This window comes from Cynocephalus volans, chromosome 4 (assembly GCF_027409185.1).
Source record: "Cynocephalus volans isolate mCynVol1 chromosome 4, mCynVol1.pri, whole genome shotgun sequence".
Classification (NCBI taxonomy): domain Eukaryota; kingdom Metazoa; phylum Chordata; class Mammalia; order Dermoptera; family Cynocephalidae; genus Cynocephalus; species Cynocephalus volans.
The window spans coordinates 131,884,237-131,903,417 of record NC_084463.1 but is presented as its reverse complement, the minus strand read 5'-3'; the positions used below and the strand labels follow the sequence as shown (position 1 = coordinate 131,903,417).

General features: G+C 33.8%; 1 protein-coding gene across 2 annotated transcripts in view; it reads left to right on the top strand.

The window, feature by feature from the left end:
- The window catches only part of CSTF3 (cleavage stimulation factor subunit 3), a 66,091-nt gene that overhangs the window by 32,736 nt on the left and 14,174 nt on the right, over nucleotides 1-19,181 (top strand). The window contains exons 4-10 of one of the 2 annotated variants that reach the window (XM_063093505.1): nucleotides 13,809-13,841; nucleotides 14,235-14,332; nucleotides 15,246-15,312; nucleotides 15,393-15,427; nucleotides 15,565-15,691; nucleotides 17,571-17,648; nucleotides 18,409-18,571. In XM_063093505.1, the coding sequence (XP_062949575.1) occupies nucleotides 13,809-13,841; nucleotides 14,235-14,332; nucleotides 15,246-15,312; nucleotides 15,393-15,427; nucleotides 15,565-15,691; nucleotides 17,571-17,648; nucleotides 18,409-18,571 (601 nt within the window). The remainder of the gene's footprint in view (nucleotides 1-13,808; nucleotides 13,842-14,234; nucleotides 14,333-15,245; nucleotides 15,313-15,392; nucleotides 15,428-15,564; nucleotides 15,692-17,570; nucleotides 17,649-18,408; nucleotides 18,572-19,181) is intronic. The other variant, XM_063093506.1, reaches the window with a different exon arrangement.

Sequence of the window (19,181 nt, the reverse complement as noted above, 5' to 3'; positions counted from 1 at the left end):
TAGAGACAGCACAACGACTTCTTTCTTACAACAGGAATTCCAGTATAATGTCTACTTCATTCTTGTTTATTAAAACCTTAATGGCAGCATTACATATAGAATTTAAACATAATTCTTGGGGCCGACCTGTGGCTCACTCAGGAGAGTGTGGTGCTGATAACACCAAGGCCACGGGTTCACATCCCATATAGGGATGGCCAGTTAGCTCACTTGGGAGAACATGGTGCTGACAACACCAAGCCAAGGGTTAAGATCCCCTTACCAGTCATCTTTAAAAAAATAAAATAAAATAAAAAAATAAACATAATTCTTTACCTTTGGTAGCACCACTTTGGAAATGTCATCACAAATATATTTGGAGGAGATAAAATCTGAAATACAAACCAAACATTTCAAACTATATAAATCAAATTACAGGGAAAATAGGGCATGCTTTTGTTAAACCTTAAATATGGCTCCATTTGGAGTAATGCACTCAGGAATTTATGGAGTAAGGGGAAAAAGTTTTTTAAGTACCTACTAAATTATTTTATAAATATTCTGGGGATAAATTACTTCAAGTCTAAAATTAGGACTTAACCCATTAAAATAGAGTCAAAATTTTAAGTTTGGAACATGCCTATTAAAAAGAAAATACATGTTTAATCTTGATTTTTCTGGAATTTAATATTTTTTACCTGAATTTTTTCTTTGGTTTTTATTAAAATGATTTGTTAGCAACGTCTACCTCTTCACACATCTACTTTCAAAATTCCTGATTTCTCATCTTTTACATGGCTATTTGAAGCAGTGGTACTTGGGAAGCAGAATTTGAGAAATAGAGACTATGTTTCTATTCAAGAAAATTAATGGAAAATGGAATTAATTTGAGTGTGCTCATGAGTAAATGTGAAAATCTTCTAATTTTCAAAGTCCACATTAGGGTTTTAAGTAGTCTTCCATTTTGTAAGATTACTTTTGTTCAAATTGACTGACAGTATAATACTTAACACTCATTCTAGAACTTTTTATTGAATCTTTTTAGTGTTTTAACAAGGATTACAGAACTCATGATGAGTTTTCTGTATAAGTTATACATTTACATTTCCCTTGATTCTTTTTTTTTTTTATTTCTTTCTCGTGTCTGGCTGGTAAGGGGATCCAAAACTTTGACCTTGGTGTCATAACACCACACTCTAACCAAGTGAGCTAACTGGCCACCCCTTCCTTGATATTTAAGATAGTATAATATATTCATTCTACAAGTTATTTTTGAATACTTATGGATATGCAAAAAATAACGTAGATTTTTATCCATGTTCATTTAGTGACTATTTATTGAACATCTCCTATATGTTAGGCACTGTTTTTGGTGCTGTGAAACAAAACATTAAAGTCTGTGCCTTTGTGGAATTTTAAAAATGATGTTGGCTTATTTGTTTTCTAATGAGTAAACAGAATAATACCTAGATGGACTACTGGAAAAATGCAGGTATAGTTGGCCGTAAAAACAGTTGTCACTGAAACTAAATACATGGATGAATAATATTTTTTGAAGTAAATGGTTGATTTTAAAAGGCAAGCATAAAGAAGTGGTATCAAATGAATGGAACTTGAATGAAAAGAAATGGGAGGAAAAGCAAAACTTGTCATGACGATTAGAAAAGGAAAAGAAAACATTGTATTTTTCTCATTTAAAGGGATAGAATATGTATTTATGGTAAGCACAAAGGAGAAAATCCAGGGCTGGCCAGTTAGCTAAGTAGGTTAGAGCACAGACTTATAGCACTAAGGTCATGGGTTCGGATCCCCATACTGGCCAACAGTCCGCCTTCCCCCCAAAAGGAAAAAATCCATATTCCTATTACCTTTTACTGTAACTTAATCACTGTTAATTTTTCTAGGTCTGTGTATAAAGTCTTGGAACTTTTGAAACTTGTGTTATTCACATGGTATTTTTGTTATTATTTATTCTACAAAGTCACCTGTAATGGTGGCATAGTGGTAGTCCATTCTAGATGAATGCAGTTTAACCAGTCCTTTATTGTACACTTATATTGTTTCCAGTTTTTTGCTTTATAAGAAAATCTAACGTAAATATAATTTTACTTAAAATTTTGCACATTCATAATTGATTCTTTAGGCTGACCCTTTAAAATTGTTATTTCACTATGAAAGGTTGGTGGTATGATCTTTCAAACTGAGCCAGGTAATGATTTTTTTAAGTTGCTGCAAAATTTTAGAAAAAACGGCCAATGTGTTGTTTGTCCAGGAGTAGAGAGAACAGGGTTGAATAAGTGTACAATTTTGGTGGAAAACATGATTAAGATATTATTTGATAAGCATTTTTTAAAAAAGTCTAGAATTAGGGCATTTCAATATCAAAATAGAAATAAACTATGCATGTAGGACTGAGAAAACTAGAATTGGGTCATAATAGAAATGTTGATTGTCTTTTCTTGTATAAGATCAAAAGCAGAGTTGTAGAATGTAATTAGAATATGATTTCTGATCTAAAGATAATTTGAGTAGCAGTATTGATAAAAACATGGAATATTTTAGTCTAAGGAATGTACTGTAAGTTTTGTAGAATGAGGGAATGGGTTATTTTCACAATCATAAATCTATGTTGATAGATAAATACAGGAGGAGTGCAAGTTGCTTTAAAAATAGAGAAATGCAATCCATTGAATTTGTATCCATTTCACTATAGAAATTTAATCCTGTTTTTGAAAAATGATTTTAAGAAAATCTAAATGAAGTATTACTCATAATGCTAAGTATCTAGTATAAATGTTATACTTGATTCTACAGTATAAAAACATGGGTAGAATTAAAATAGTAACAAGGAAATGCATGGAAAAATATGTGAACCCACTGGATGCCATTGAAAATTAGGTAAGCAAAATGGTATTTTGATAGGAATCTCAGAATTGGTAGGAAATTATCTTGATTAGTGAAATTAGAATGATCTACGGTAGAGAAAGTAACTAAAATAAGGTTTCTATCCAAAGATAACTCAATTGTTAAGGTTTTTTTAAACAGCAGTTTTCAATTTGTTTACAGTGAGAAATATAGTGAGAGATGAAAGAATTGTAAAGAGAGATTGGTTGGTTTGTTTTACTTTTTTGGTTTTTTTAGCAGCTGGTGGGTATGGGGATCCAAACTTTTGACTTTGGTGTTATCAACACCATGCTGTACCAACTGAGCTAACCAGGCAGCCTGTAAAGAAACTTTTAAGTAAATGGTTTTCTGAAAAATTTCCCCTCCACACAATTTTTAAAAAAGTTGTGTGCCTACTCTGATGGGAGATTAACTCAGCAAATGAGAGCGGGGTGAGATATTTTCTAAGGCAATGTGTAGAACTCATGTAGTAATCCTGGAGAAATTGTATTGTTGAATAATATTTTAAGTTTGCCTGGAAGGATTTTTTAAGAGAACAATTCATAAAAGCTGTAAGTTTAAGATAGCAAGGTAGAAAAGACTATAAATTTGTGTGCAATAAGCTAATGTTAGACATTTGGGGGAAGCAAATCAACACATCTACTTGAGTACCACTCTGGCTGTTCAGTATGGAATTGATGCAGAGTTTTTGATCAGTCCAGTGGCTTGTAAACTTGATTCTATGACCTCCCTGATAGCCCAAGGATCTCAAATGATTGTACACATTTCTCATTCTCAATTTTAATTTACCTTCTATGCCATACAGCAATTTTGAGGAGTGATAGGGGAGATGACCTAGTGGGAGGTAGAGTAGCAAAACCAATTGAGCCATGAAAGTTAACTAGTGATTTTTGATGCTAAAGACCAAATTATTCACTTTTACCCTGCTGTATTTTTATTACTCAAAAACTGCAGATTAATTATTCTTTGAAAGGTAATGTTTGTCATGGTATTGACAAACTGAAGAGTTTTGGTTTTTATTAAGTGAAACAGGCTGGGTCCATAATGTTAAGTAATGGTGTTGACAGATGCTCTACAAATTGGAACATCATCAAATTTAGGTCAGAGTTTTACTTTTGACAGTCTTAGTTGGAATCGTATTCCCCGATTTACCTAGCAGTTATTTAACTTTTTTAACCTAGTAGGTTTGGCTGAGAATTTAAGAGCATTTAAAAAAATTTCAAAAACATTTGAAGTGGGGATGTTTATATCCAGAGAAAAATACTAGTGAATTACTACAAAGAGAAATTTAGTGTCTAAAATCAACTATGATTTTCTTCATCTTAAAAAAAAAAAATCCCCAACTCCCTTGACTGTTTTGAAATTGTTATGGAAATAAAACGCTACAGAAATATGTAACTGAGAAAAATTAACCCTCCCAGTGGTAACAATTCTGGTCAATAGTTTTGTGTATATCCCTCTTAGTTTATGTCTCTTGGACTCTAGATAGCTAGATATAATATATAGCTCAACATATCAAATGTATATACTACTCAGTGTGTGTGTATTTGTATGTGTTTATGTGTATATGTGTATTGGTATGTATACATATATTTGTGTGTGTATACATATAGATATGTTTGGGGGTTTTTTGGCAGCTGGCTGGTACAGGGTATCGTTGACCTTGGTGTTATAACATCAGCCTCTAGCCAACTGAGCTAACTGGCCAGTCCTATATTTTTAAAATTCTACTTTTTTTTTTTTTTTTTTGTCGATATACATTGTGGCTGATTATTGCTCCCCATCACCAAAACCTCCCTCCCTCCTCCCTCCCCCCCTCCCCCCCAACAATGTCCTTTCTGTTTGCTTGTCGTATCAACTTCAAGTAATTGTGGTTGTTATATCTTCTTCCCCCCCAAAATTCTACTTTTTTAATAAAATATCATAGGTATGTTTCCATTCAGTATTCTAAATATACATCATTGCTTTTAAAGTTTTATATGTGTGTGTGTTGTGTGTATATCTATATATAAAACTGATTCCATTGTTTATACAAAGCACAATTTATTTAATCATTCTGCTTTTGGTCATTTAGGGTACCAAATTTTCTGTATTATAAGTACTCCTTTGAAGAACATCCTTATCCATTTATTGTGCTTATTATATGGACAACAGTATAGTGTAGTGTTTAAGAATTCAGTTGTGTGATCTTGAGTAAGTTACTAAATCTCCCTGTGCCTCGGTTTTCTCATCTTGAAGTGGGGAATAATAGTACTTTTCCTGAGTGTTGTTCTAAGGGTTAAATGAGTTAGTGCATATAAACTCGTGGAATAGTGCTTACATAAATTAAGTACTGTACAAGAGTACTTAACTTCAAAAAACTCATGGAAAAATAGAATTAAAAAATAACGCAAATTTGTCCACGAACTTTTAAAGTATCCTCGTATTTAATAAATCCTGCTGGTATTAGTATTTTGTCACTTTCAACTTCTAAGTTGAATTGCTGCAACTTTTAAATGTGTAATAAATAAGCAATGACTTTCTTATTGCTGGATCCACTGATCTATCCTATATCCTCATTCCTTTTTTTTTTTTTTTTTTTTTTTAAAAGATGACCGGTAAGGGGATCTTAACCCTTGACTTGGTGTTCTCAGCACCGCACTCTCCCGAGTGAGCCACGGGCCGGCCCATATCCTCATTCCTTTTGACCTGTGACATATCCCACCATTCACCACGTCTCTTTTTTCTATAATGTTCTTCTTTGATTTCTTAAACGTGATTGTATCCTGTTTCTCTTCTTATCTCAAGTACTCTTTGAGGTTCTCTTCCTTTTCTGTGCCTGGGTATGGATATTTTTGAGAAATGAGTCTTTGCTTGTCTGTATATTCTATTTCAGAGAATATACTTAATGTGATAGGTATTATATGCCCTAGGTATATATAAACCTTTTTTTTTTTTTTACAAATGACTTAAATACACGTGTTCAATCCCACTGTCTTATTTGAAACCAGTCCCTTATCTCCTGACTTCAGTCAGACAGTTTCTACCTGAGTTGTCTCCATAAACCTAATGACAAGTAAACTTTACTGTACAGCAACTCTTAAAATATTTTTCATTTTTGATTCCCATGTAAAAAAAAATATCTCTGTTGTTTTTCCCTCTACGTTACTGGCTTTCTCTCTCTGTTCTCCCTCCCCAAAGCCCAGGTCAATATTGCCCCACTTAAGGATGACAAGAGCATCTTAGCTATTCTTATAGCTAATACAGGCTTGCCTCACCCACAGCACTAAAACCCTCCTCTGTTCTTCCCACCCTACTGATGAGCCACCTTTTCTCCGCTTTAATAATTGTTATTCACCTGCCAGAAAATCCTCAAGTGTCATTCAGATTTTCTTTATCAGGTTTAACTCTGCTTGGCTTTTTTTTTTTCTTGGCGGCTGGCTGCTGCGGGTATCTGAACCCTTTATTTACCTTCATGTTATAACACAGTGCTTCTGCCTGGCTTTTTATGCCCTCTGTAATGGACCTTCACCACAATTAGCCAAACTATTTTTCCAGTACATACTCTTTCTTGCCATGGATGCCTTCACCATTCTACCGAAAATGTTATTTTGTTGGTTTGTGCAAACCCCTCTTCCCATGAATGGCCTGGATTCTATTTGTTCGGTGACGCTTCTCGATAATTTTGCAGGGGGCTACTTTTCCTCTGAATTTTATAGGACATGGAGCATATACAAAATAATTCAAATTTAAATTCAGTCCTGTATTGTTCCAACATTAGTTTTATTTTTCCAACTAGATTATAAGCTCTTTAATATGATTTGGGTCCATATTCACTTGGTAAATCCTAAGGACACATGACAAATACTTTTTAACTGGCTTAGGAATGTGGAAGGTTAATTAATACTTAATAGTTAGCACAAAGAATCAAAGCTGAAGGTAATCATATTTTTTGTTTAGCATATTTTAATTTCAGTCATAATGAGACTACACCTCACAGGGGTCTACAGTTTCTACTCATATTTAACAAATACTTAATTTTGTGATACATTTAAGTGCCTGGAGGACTGAAAATTTATGGGACATCAACAGATTATGGCCACTCTATTAAATCTAAATCAGTGTATATGTATGTGTAAGTATACATTTATATCTATATTAATAGGAAAATTATAAATTACAAAAAAACCACAATTTGTTGTAGGGAAAATTAGGATGTACAGATAAGCAAAAACTACAAATTAACTACTTAGTTGTTTACCTTACTCCCCCACTGAAATATAACTAAAATATAACTCCATGAGTTACAAGATTCAGCTTAATTCACCACTGTGTTCAATGCTAGAAAAGGGCTTGTCTCATAGTAAGCACTGTTATTTGTTGAATAAAAATGAATTTATTTGCAGACACTCCTTTCTTGATATGTTTGCCTTAAAACTGGGAGTTGGGTGGTGGAAAGGAAAACGTTCTGCAACTGCTCCAGCAACTTAAAAACCTATTCATAGATCTTAAAATGCCATTCTTCAGTATTTCCCAAATTCCCTAAAATTTACATTCTGTAATCTCCCAAGACATGCTTTTCAGGGCATAGTGGATTAGAGAGCATCTGAAGAGTAGTGAAGAAGTAAATGAATGGAATATGGGGTTTACATGTAGGATTCCATTTGCCTTCAGGTTTCAGAATTAGGGCTAAGCTTTTTGGATAATTAAGACAAGCAGAATCATACAGCTGCATTTCAAACTCATCTTAAATTGATTGTCTTTAAATCCCTCAAAAGTGCATGTGCTATTCTTTAGAGTAGAAAAGAGGCAGGGAACAAATTAGGAATGTGGGTCTGCAATTCATCACACTTATAGTTAGCAAATGCCATGTGAACTCACTTTTGATGGCTCCTAGCCCTGCCTCTGTCCGGTACTGTCTGAAAACATAGGCACTGACTTGTCCCAGATGGCTGTTGTGTGAAAATCTAAAGGAAGTATATAGAGGCTTACTTTCTCCTTTAGATTTTCTTGCTTCTTGATTTTCCGCTATAGAATTGTGAGGTGGGTTCACTTATCAAATGTTTTTGAACTATTTCAAGTTAATTGTACGGTTACTACTGATTCTACAACTGACGATTTAAAAAGCAACATACTTCTAAAAAATTCTGATGTTATGGGAGTTTTTTTTCCCATAGGATAAAAAAAAAAAATAGAGTTTGAGGAAATCAGTTAAAATGATGTTATTTCTCTGGTAAAAAAAAAAAAAAAAATGTTAATTTTATAGGCATTTACACCAATATTTCATAAAATGTTCAATGAAATATAAAAAATCTTTTAACATTGGTTAGGAAAACAATTTATTTCTGAACAGCTAAATGTGGCTTCGTTAGATCCCCATATAAAAATATTCCAGGCAAAGGGCCACCCATGGCTCACTCGGGAGAGTGCGGTGCTGATAACACCAAGGCCACGGGTTTGGATCCCTATATAGGATGGCCGGTTAGCTCACTTGGGAGAGCGTGGTGCTAACACCACCAAGTCAAGGGTTAAGATCTCCTTACCGGTCTTTAAAAAAAAAAAAAAAAAATTCCAGGAAAAGGGCATGGCTAATCCAAACTGTTACAAATGCATGTCCACAGTTAGTCAAAGGTTTATTAGAACTCTTATTCTGACAAAGTTTACACCTTAGAAAATTAATCTGCTGTAAGTGATCATTAGTTCTGACAACTGCTCAGAGGATAGCTTTAGTTCCAAAAGGCAATTAATAACCAATCAATGTTCAGGAAATAATTGTGGAAATTATCAAAGGACTAGAAATATGAGTGTTCAAAAGTATCAGGAAGAGATCTCTGTTTACTCAATATGTTATACTTGTTTTACTCTCCCCAAAATAACCACTTATTTGAATTTAAAGTTTAATAAATCTTGACATTATTCCAGTTATCTTACCCTTCTATAAAATAAAAATAGTTATTAGGAAGTTGGCAATTTATTTTATTTTTATTTTTATTTTTTTAAAAAGATGACCAGTAAGGGGATCTTAACCCTTGACTTGGTGTTGTCAGCACCACGCTCAGCTATTGAGCTAACCGGCCATCCCTATATGGGATCCAAACCCATGGCCTTGGTATTATCAGCACCGCACTCTCCCGAGTGAGCCATGGGCCGGCCCTGAAAGTTGGCAATTTAAAACTTGTTTTCCCTCTGTAGCAACTTTTTATATCTTGATAAAATCCAGGGGATTCATTAAAAAGATAATAATGCAATTCTTTGAGAAAATTTTATTATAAACAGTAGGTATACCAGAAGGATACATATTAAAAATTATCCTTAATTTTTCTCTTTCTTTTTTTTTGTGGCTGGCCAGTACAGGGATCAAAACCTGTGAACTTGGTGTTATAAGGCTGTGCTCTAACCATCTGAGCTAACCAGCCAGTCCTGTAATTATTTTTTTTAATTACAAAAATAATATATCCACATTATAGAAAATGTGAAAAATAATCGTTCCATCGCACTAACATAGGAAGTGTTCATGTTTTGATATATTTCCAACCACCTTTAAGAATCTATTTTTCTACTTTTAACCAGTGTTAAGTAAATAATATCTGGTAATTTTCCAGAACAGTGCTTCCGAAGTGTGGACCCTCTGTCTCTTTGCATTAGAATAGTTTGGGTTTCCCCTTAAAGAAGAGACATTCATTCATATAACAATCACCCCAGATGACTGTTTGCACATTATAGTTTGAGAATTACTGTTCAGGAGACTAAAGATAGTTTTATTAAGAGCCTCTACCATTAAAAATTACATAACATTATTTTTAATAGATATAAACAAGTCCTAGTAAGTATTGCAAATTTATTTGTATGCATATAATGGGCTTTAAATGGAGGCATTTTCTATTGGTTAATCATAGAAAGATCTGAGAATCTCAGATGTCAAAACAATTTAAGGTATCTATAATTTTTATTTTTAAAATTTAAGTCAAGCTTTGGTTATCAAATAGAATGGATTCATGTACAAATGCACATGGCTATTCTTAATATATTTAAGAATATTTAACTTATAGATAAGATATTTTCATATAAATACTAGTAAATAATACTTAGGATAATAATCTTTTAAAGAAGAAAAATGGACTAGTGGTAGGATGACTAAAGACAGGGTGTTGGTGTGCTAGTCTCACCAATAATGGAATTTGATGATGACCTGCTCCATAACCTTTGCTCTTCTGTCAAATGTGGTAAATTATAATAAAAGCATTGCTCCTTCTGACTACTTGGTTTACATTGCTCTGTTTAGAGAAGATGTAATGAGACTTTTATACTCCTTTGGTTCGTAACTTTGTTAAATGGTATGATTTATGAGCACCTAGAATGTCTAGATGCTTTATATTCTTTTCAATCCTTGGAACACCTTTTAAAGTATGTTATTATCATTCCTATATTATAGATGAGAAAGCTGATGCTGGGAGATACTAAGTTGTTGATACGTGATCACATTCGGTTCATTTTATTACACTGTAGATCTTATCTCTAAAGCAAATTGATGATAATTTTTTGAAATTATTCTTTTAAATGAATGTTGTTTTTAAAAAATAATGAGATTATAGCTGCTGTGGTAATGCCAGCCAGTGTTGGCTCTGTAGAGGGGCTCTCAAATAATATCTATTGGTTGAATTAATGAATGACAGTCAGTGGTCGTGTACAGAAAGGCCAGAGTGTCTTCCTGTACTTATCAAATGTCTTTTTCTATATATATTTATCAGACTAATACCAATTAAAGAAATAATTGATGAACCCAAGATACAGGACAAATTTGTGTGGGGGCAAAAAGGTAAAACTTTTTAACCTTTTTTTTTTTGTTTATATTTCTTACACATATGCAGACAAAATTTTTACTGAAATGCACAAGTGAGATCATATACTTGTATTACAGTCTCTTTTTTCTCGTCTCGTCTCTATTCTTCCCTTCACCCATATCACACTGCCTACTATACTTACGTTTAACAACCTTGTGTTTTTTTTTTTTTTTTTTTGTCTTTTTCGTGACCGGCACTCAGCCAGTGAGTGCACCGGCCATTCCTATATAGGATCCGAACCCGCGGCGGGAACGTCGCCGCACTCCCAGTGCCGCACTCTCCCGAGTGCGCCACTGGCTCGGCCCAACAACCTTGTGTTTTTGATATTTTTCTCCATGCTCATAAAATCATGCCTAAACTACATATAGGATTTATTTTTGGTCATTGTTTTATAAGGATGTATTATACATATTTTTATTATATTTTTTCACTCAATTAAGATCATGTTGCACTACCTCCTGATTACTTGTTATAGTTCTAATTCATTTTATATGGGTATATAATATTCCTTGTTATGGATGTACTGTAACTTATTAACCATTTTCCTATTGACAGGTATTTACTTTGTTAATTTTTTTGTTTCTACAAAGTCTGCTGTAAATAACCGTATACAAATACCTTTATATCCTGGTGATTTTATTTTTATGGAATACATCCCAGCAATGGAATTGCTGGGTCAAAAGATGAATATTTTTTATTTGAATAGCTGTTACCAATGGCTTTCCATAGGGGCTGTACCAATTCATATTTCCTCCATCAATGTATAAAGTCCCTTTTTCTTAAATAGCTTCAGCAATGTTAATATACTTCTAAGTTTTTATCATTCTGATGAGTATAAAATGATATTTATTATTTTAATTTGTCTTTCCCACTTTGAAATTTTTTACATATTGTTATATGGTTTTTAACCATTTGTATTTTCTCCTGGGAACTGCATATTCATATTCTTTACCAATTTTGCCAAGACCAACAGGTGGTTTTGGTTTTCTTGAGCAGTTGTAATAATTATGTATAATCTCACCTGCATCTGGGAAGCTGGTGACTTAAACTCATTCTACTTCAATCAGACTCTCAACTCAGCCTATTTACCTCTACTGAGCCAAGCACTTGGATGCAAGAAGAGCTCAGGTTCTGTGGGAGTCTCAAGGAAGAAGGCTGGTAGAGAGCTTAGGCAAGGACTAAGAAGCTGAACCACAGAAATACTTGGAACGCTTCAACTGCCTTTCTACGTCAGAAGAATGTTGACATCAGCCTGGCCACCAGGAAACCAAAAAGGAACTGAGCAGGCAGGCTGAGTCCTCCCTCCTCTTGAGCAGAGACTTCTTTCTGATTCCTTGGCAGAGGACTAGCAGCAGCCTGAATGCTGCCTACACTTGCTACACAGCTGTCATGGCAAAGAAGGAGTCGATTTGTACTATAGGACTGCCAACACAGTTTCAGCGAGTAGACAGAAAGAATAACAGCACATCTAAGGATCCAGCAACCAGAAAAGAATATAAAATAAAACTGTCAGTACAGGCCCTCAACCAAATAGAGCTGCTCGAGGAAAAAAACAACTGGAGCAAAATAATATGAACATTCAAAGTACAGTATTAAAAAAACCTCTAAAGCCATAAGCCATTATTTGAGAACCACATACAGCAATAGGTTAAATGGAGGAGAATGGTCACATGGAGAATGAACAGGCTGGAGAATCTAGTGGACAAAGTATTTTAAAACCTTGAGCAAAAATTCAAAGAAAGGATAAAGATAGATTTTTGAGGGATAGAACCATGAGGCCTATCATGTATAGTAAGAATTCTATAAGGAGAAAAAGGAAGAAATAAAGAGAGAATATTTTAAAAAGAAGAAAATTCTTGAGCTTAAAAAAAAAAAAGACCTTGAGTCTAGGTTCAAAGGGCATGCAGAATTAAAAGCAGAATTCGTGGTAATAATAATAAATGACACTTACTGAGTGCTGCCAGGCAATGATCTAAAGACCTCACATTTATTAACTCATTGAGTCCCAGAATGGCCATACAAAATAGGTATCATTTACCCCCTAATTCAGATGAGGAAGAGACATTAACTGGATAGCCAGAATGTGAACCTAAGAAGTCTTAACTCCAGAGCCTTGGCTAAACTGCCTCAAATAGCAAAGACCTATGTTTAGGCTTATCATGGCAAAATTATGAACTCTGAAGATCAAGGCAAAAATTTACATGTTCCAGAGAGAAAGAGCAAGTTATAGGCAAAAGAAAAAAAGACTGTCATCAGCATTTCCATTTGCAGCACCTTAAGCCAGAAAATGGTAAATTTCTCTTGAGAGAAGAGGACCACAAGCCAAAATTTCTCTGACCAACCAAAATATTTACCTGTCAGGTAAATGATAGACATGCTACTCCTCCTGCCTGGAATAACTCTTCCTTTTCCTTACCAAACACCTTTTCCTTAAGATCTTAACTTTTTCCAGGAAGTCTTTTGCAACTCACCAATTCTGAGATTCTTGCTTCTCCTAAATGCTACCATACCACCCTGAACTTCCCCCATCTTAGCATTTACCATAATCTCTTATGTAAGCTCTGTGAAGGCAGGGGCAAACTATGCCTGTCTTGTTCTCTGTGGTAGCCTAATGCCTAGCTCAGTGCCTGCAATACAGTAGGTTGACTAAGTGACTGAATATTTATGTGTAGTCAAAATTTGCAAGTCTTCTTTTTTTGTTTCTCTACTTAGATTGTTCTAGTAGTAGCTATTCAGGGAAAGTAAAGCTTTTGTCTTCAGTAGATACATAAAGCCCTTTTTGACTAGGCCTTATATATCTGTGCTCATCTGGTGACTATTTCACAAAATTTTGAAATCACAAAATTTCAGTGTAAATGAGTGTATGTGAAAATCTGTCCATATAGAATCAATTTACACAAGGCATGTTTACATTGCACATTATCCATGTTGGGTTCAAACTTTTATTATTTGTTCTTTTTGAAGAACAAATTTAATAGGAAAGTGTAGAGATGAATCTGCAAGGACAGTTAAAAATTTGTCCAAAAAATTGTTCAAAAGTTCAGAAATAGTTCCGATACTCTTAAAAGGGTGAATGTTAATCCTATATTTTTCTCTTTCTCTTAGATTAAAGCTAAAAATTATGACAAGGTTGAAAAGGTGAGTCCTTTTAAAGAATATATTTTGAATTTTATGCTGAAGCTTAACTTAAGATTTAATATATATAAGGCAAATATAGTAAAATGTTAACAATTATTGAATCTAAGTAGTGATTATATAAGAGTTCGTTGTACTTATTCAGTTTTTTCATATGCTTAAAAATGTTCATCATAAAATTTTTGGAAAAGGAAAAGAAAGTAATTATACTCTACTGACCAAAATCATGAGAATGATTTTGTCTAAACTGAACACAGGAGAGAACTATTTGCCTTTTATTTGTAAGAAGATAAATTCATGAAAGGAGCTGAATTTGTTTTTTTAATGTTCCATTTCATCCATGTACCTGTGAAATTTATTTAACTGGATTCTGATAATATTTTCTTGCACTTAAAGCTATTTCAGAGATGCCTTATGAAGGTTTTGCACATTGATTTATGGAAGTGTTATCTTTCATATGTCCGAGAAACCAAGGGTAAACTACCAAGTTACAAGTAAGTGAAATTAGGATCTTAAGAATGCAAGTCATCTCTAGGAACACAGTCCATTTCACATAAACTCACACCTTCTCTTAGCTCCAGGTAGGAAGAGACATAAGGATTTGAAAAGCCAGGATTTTCCAAGAAATAGTAACCTTGGAAAAAGTGCTTCAAAAAAAGCCATTGGCAGTCTCACTCCGGAGAATTCCATCACCCAAGCTCTTCTATATTGAAACACAATATATTTGCAACACCACTTTGTTGACTGCCTTGTAGTCTAACTTTTTTAAAAAGCATCTTTATACTTGTCCTGATACCATTCTTGGCAGGTCACAATGCAGTGTGCTACTTGAGTGATCTAAGGCATCTTTGACTATTGTATAGTTGACTTCCCCACTATGTCTTACACCCAACTGCCCCTCTCCACTGAATCTAAATAACGGACCTTCCCAGATGCTATTTTTGTACATAACAAACAGGCAAGTTATTTCTAGGACTAAAATTCTATCTTTATTATCTTTTCCTGATTATACTTTATTGTCTTATATTGAAGAGAAAGTTCTTTCTCTCTAAATTTTACTTCACAGATAAATATGTTTCACAACTTAACACCTTAGTGAGAGAACCACATATTTCCACATTTGAATTTGCTACTTATAAAATTAGGCAACTTAAAGACTATAAAGATAAGTAAGATAGGGGCCTTATCATTGATAAGCTCACAAGCACTAGATAAAAGATACAAAGTACATAAATTAATGACATTGACAAGCATAACATAAAATAACTATCTTCTGTATATACTTATAAAAATGTTTTTCATTTTTGTTTATAGAAAGATTCAAATGCTGTTCTGATCACGATAAGTTCTGTTTTAGTTGTAGATAATTTTTAATAACAAAAAACAAGTCTTTCACATTTATTTCAGAGAAAAAATGGCTCAAGCATATGACTTTGCACTGGATAAAATTGGAATGGAAATTATGTCCTATCAGGTAGAGTTAAAATTTTTTAATATACACACTAAAATTTGAAAATATCAACAAAGATATTAACATTTTATTTTATTTCTTAGATCTGGGTGGATTACATCAATTTCTTAAAAGGCGTGTAAGTATTTTTGTGTGTGTGTGTGTGTGTTGTGTGTTGTTGTTTTTTTTCTCTTTTTGTGTGTGTCTTTTTATAGTTTTTTTTCATATAAATAGTTGGTTTAGCTATAATTGATGGCATTTCTTATATAATCTCAGGGAAGCTGTTGGATCTTATGCAGAAAATCAGAGAATAACAGCTGTCCGAAGAGTTTATCAACGAGGTTGTGTTAATCCAATGATCAACATTGAACAGCTCTGGAGAGACTATAACAAATATGAAGAGGTAAATTAGACCAGAGTAGTTTATTATTATAAACCAAACCATTTGAATTTTTATACATTGTAGATTTATGGATTCTAGACTTTCTAGTATCTGGTACCTGGATATCAATGTTGCACATTGTTTTTATATTGACTGTAACAAAAGAACTACTTCCAATGTTTTTGCAAGATTTTGAGAGTCTCTGTATTAGTGTTATTATTTGTCTAATACTCTGTATTAGTATGCTCTAAAACTCTATTCTTTTAAAACTATTTTTAGTCTAGGCTGTATCCACACATTAATATACACAATTGCCATTGACCTATGAAGCAATACCTTTTTGGAATTATTTTTCCAGTAGAATGATCAGTTATTATGTACTGCTTTAACCTTATTATGGTGATTTGATTATTGGTCTCAGTTTTTGAAATGTGGTGCTGCAAGCCAAGATCTTTGTGTCATTCATATATACTTTAACCAGCTGAGCTCATCAGCCCACTTATATAAATGTACATGCCAAATAAACTCTCATTAAAAGTAAGTTCCTCATATGTGCATTGTGATTTGGAAGAACCGGATAGGTTAGTGAAACTGTTTGCTCATGGGCTAGAGCAGTGGTTCTCAAACTTTTTGGTCTTGGGATTTTAAAAATTATTGAAGGCCACAAAGAACTTTTATTTTTAATGTGGCTTTTGTCTATCAATATTTAGCATATTAGAAGTTAAAACTGAGAAATTTTCATGATATATATTAATTACTTTAAAATAACAATAGTAAACCCCTTAACATTTTAATATTAAGTAGCATTAAAAAAAAACCACTATATTTTCCAAAAAAAAATTAGTGAGAAGAGTGGCAGCATTGTTTTATATTTTGCACATCTCTTTTTTTTTTTTTTGGACCGGTAAGGGGATCGCAACCCTCAGCACGGTGTGGTCTGCACCACGCCCGCAGCCAGTGAGTGCACCGGCCATCCCTATATAGAATCCCATCCCGCGGCCTCATTGCAATCAGTGCCGCACTCTCGCAAGCGAGCCACGGGGGTGGCCCGCACATCTCCTTAACATCTGTCTTAATAGAAGACAGCCAGGTTTTCATATTTGCTTCTAAATTCAGTCTGTTATGATATTGAACTTCATATAGCTTCTGGAAAACTCCATTGTATATACGTGAGAGAGACAAATAATTAGTATTATATGACGATTGTTTTGATCTCATGAAAGGGCCTTGAGGACTAGGCATGAGTGGTAATGTTTATCTTTCCTTCCTATCCCCCCCTTTTTTAAAGTTATTCAAACCTAGTTAGACTCTTCTTTTTATTTATTTATTTATTTATTTATAATTGATTTTTTGGGGGGGGGCAGCTGGCCAGTACAGGGATCTGAACCCTTGACCTTGGTGTTAACCACCACCATGCTCTAACCAACTGAGCTAACCAGTCAGCCAGACCTAGTTAGAAAGGGCTATTAAAGTTGAGCCATGGCTATTCTCCCAGATGAATCTGTACATTATTCTTTATCAGTGGAATTTTATGTGAAATAATTGACATTTTTCAAATGATTCCTATCTTTAAAAATTTCTGATAGAAAGGACATTGTTGGGAGGGAGGGGGGAGAGGGAGGAGGAAGGGAGGTTTCGGTAATTGGCCACAATAATCAACCACATTGTATATCGAGAAAATAAAATAAAATAAAATATTTTTAAAAAAAATTCTGATATATGGAAACTTACTGCCAGCTCATAAGAAGGAGATCCTTCTTGATCTTTGAAGCACATAATGGGATTGAACCTTTGTTTTATTAAATAATTTAAAGTTATTTAGTAAATGAATAAATTATCTGTATTGTGCTAATTTAAAAATATATTATACTTAATTTTAAAGTAATGTGTTTTTCCTTAGGGTATCAATATTCATTTAGCTAAAAAAATGATTGAAGATCGGAGTAGAGATTACATGAATGCTAGGCGTGTAGCAAAGGTATGGAATTCTCTCAGGCCACTTATTTTAATGATTATTATGAATCTGTTTACAGCATAGCTTTCCCTGTCTGGTACTGCTCTTGATATTTTCAATTATTAGCAATCTCAGCTAGTCACAGTTAATTGCTGTGTCTGAGCAGATGATATATTTGAAATGAAATACCTGTTTGCAGAGGACACATTAGAATGAATTGGGTTTGGAAGAAATTATTTTCCAAAATATTGAAACAGAGGATGTAGAGACAAGGTTCCAACTAGAGTTGATGAAGTAGTACTTATCTTTTCCTCATATCTGCTCATCTGAATACTGTGGTACTCTGTGGTCTAATAACATAGCTCTCAGGAACAGATTTTATATTGTGTGCATACCCTTCCATTCACTGACACTCTTAGAAGATAGGAAAAATAGCCTATTAATACAAACTCTTGAAATTTTCAAAGAGAGATGAAGATGGCCATAATAATGCCACCATGTCTTCAGTAATGTTGATCTGTCAACTCCTACTTTCTAGAGAGTGACTTCGTCGATCACCTGCAAAGGGGCCCATGGGTGTTCTGTTCACTGACACTCCTGGGAACCTTTTCTTGGGTGGGTAATACTCTACCTTTCTCTGTATTCTCAGTTTTTAGTTATATTTACAAAGTTGTATTTTGAAAAAATAGACATTTTGAACAAAGTATTTCAGACTGATCAACTCCATTTCATATATCTGAGTTGTTCCAGGCTCACCAAAGAATTCTAAATACTTGTTGTCTAGGAATATGAGACAGTAATGAAAGGTTTGGACCGCAATGCTCCCTCAGTGCCTCCTCAGAATACTCCTCAAGAAGCTCAGCAAGTAGATATGTGGAAGAAATATATACAGTGGGAAAAGAGCAACCCTCTTCGTACAGAGGATCAGACCCTTATAACAAAAAGAGGTAATTAGATTAACTCTCGTGGGACTCCAATCACATGTATGTTGGGCCATTTGATATTGTCTCATAGGTTACAGAGGCTCTGTTTTTTTACCACTGATCTTTTTTTCTTTTATGTTCTTCAGATTCAATAATTTCTATAGATCTGTCTTCATGTTCACTGGCCCTTTGTTTTCTCGTGTCTGATGTTAATTCCATTCAGGGAACTCTTCATTTCAGATGCTGTACTTTTCAGTTCTATAAATTTCCATTTTAGAAATTTTTCATTTTTTATAGTTCTTTTTTTATAGTTTCCATTTCTCTCTTGAGATTCCTGGTGTGTTCATTATGTCTTTTTTCTTTATATCCTTGAACATATTTATAACAGTAGATATAAAGTCCTCATCTGCTAATTCCAACATCTGGGCCATCAGCCAACATGACATTGCTTTCCTTTGACTGCTTTTTCTCTTGACTATGGGTCACATTTTCCTGCTACATCACATGTCTAGACATTTAAATTTTTTCTTTTGGATATTGTACAAATGTACCAATGGTACATTGTAAAGACTCTGGATTCTGTTATTTTCCTCTGAAGGATGTTGAGTTTTATTTTAGCAGAAAGCTAAATTAT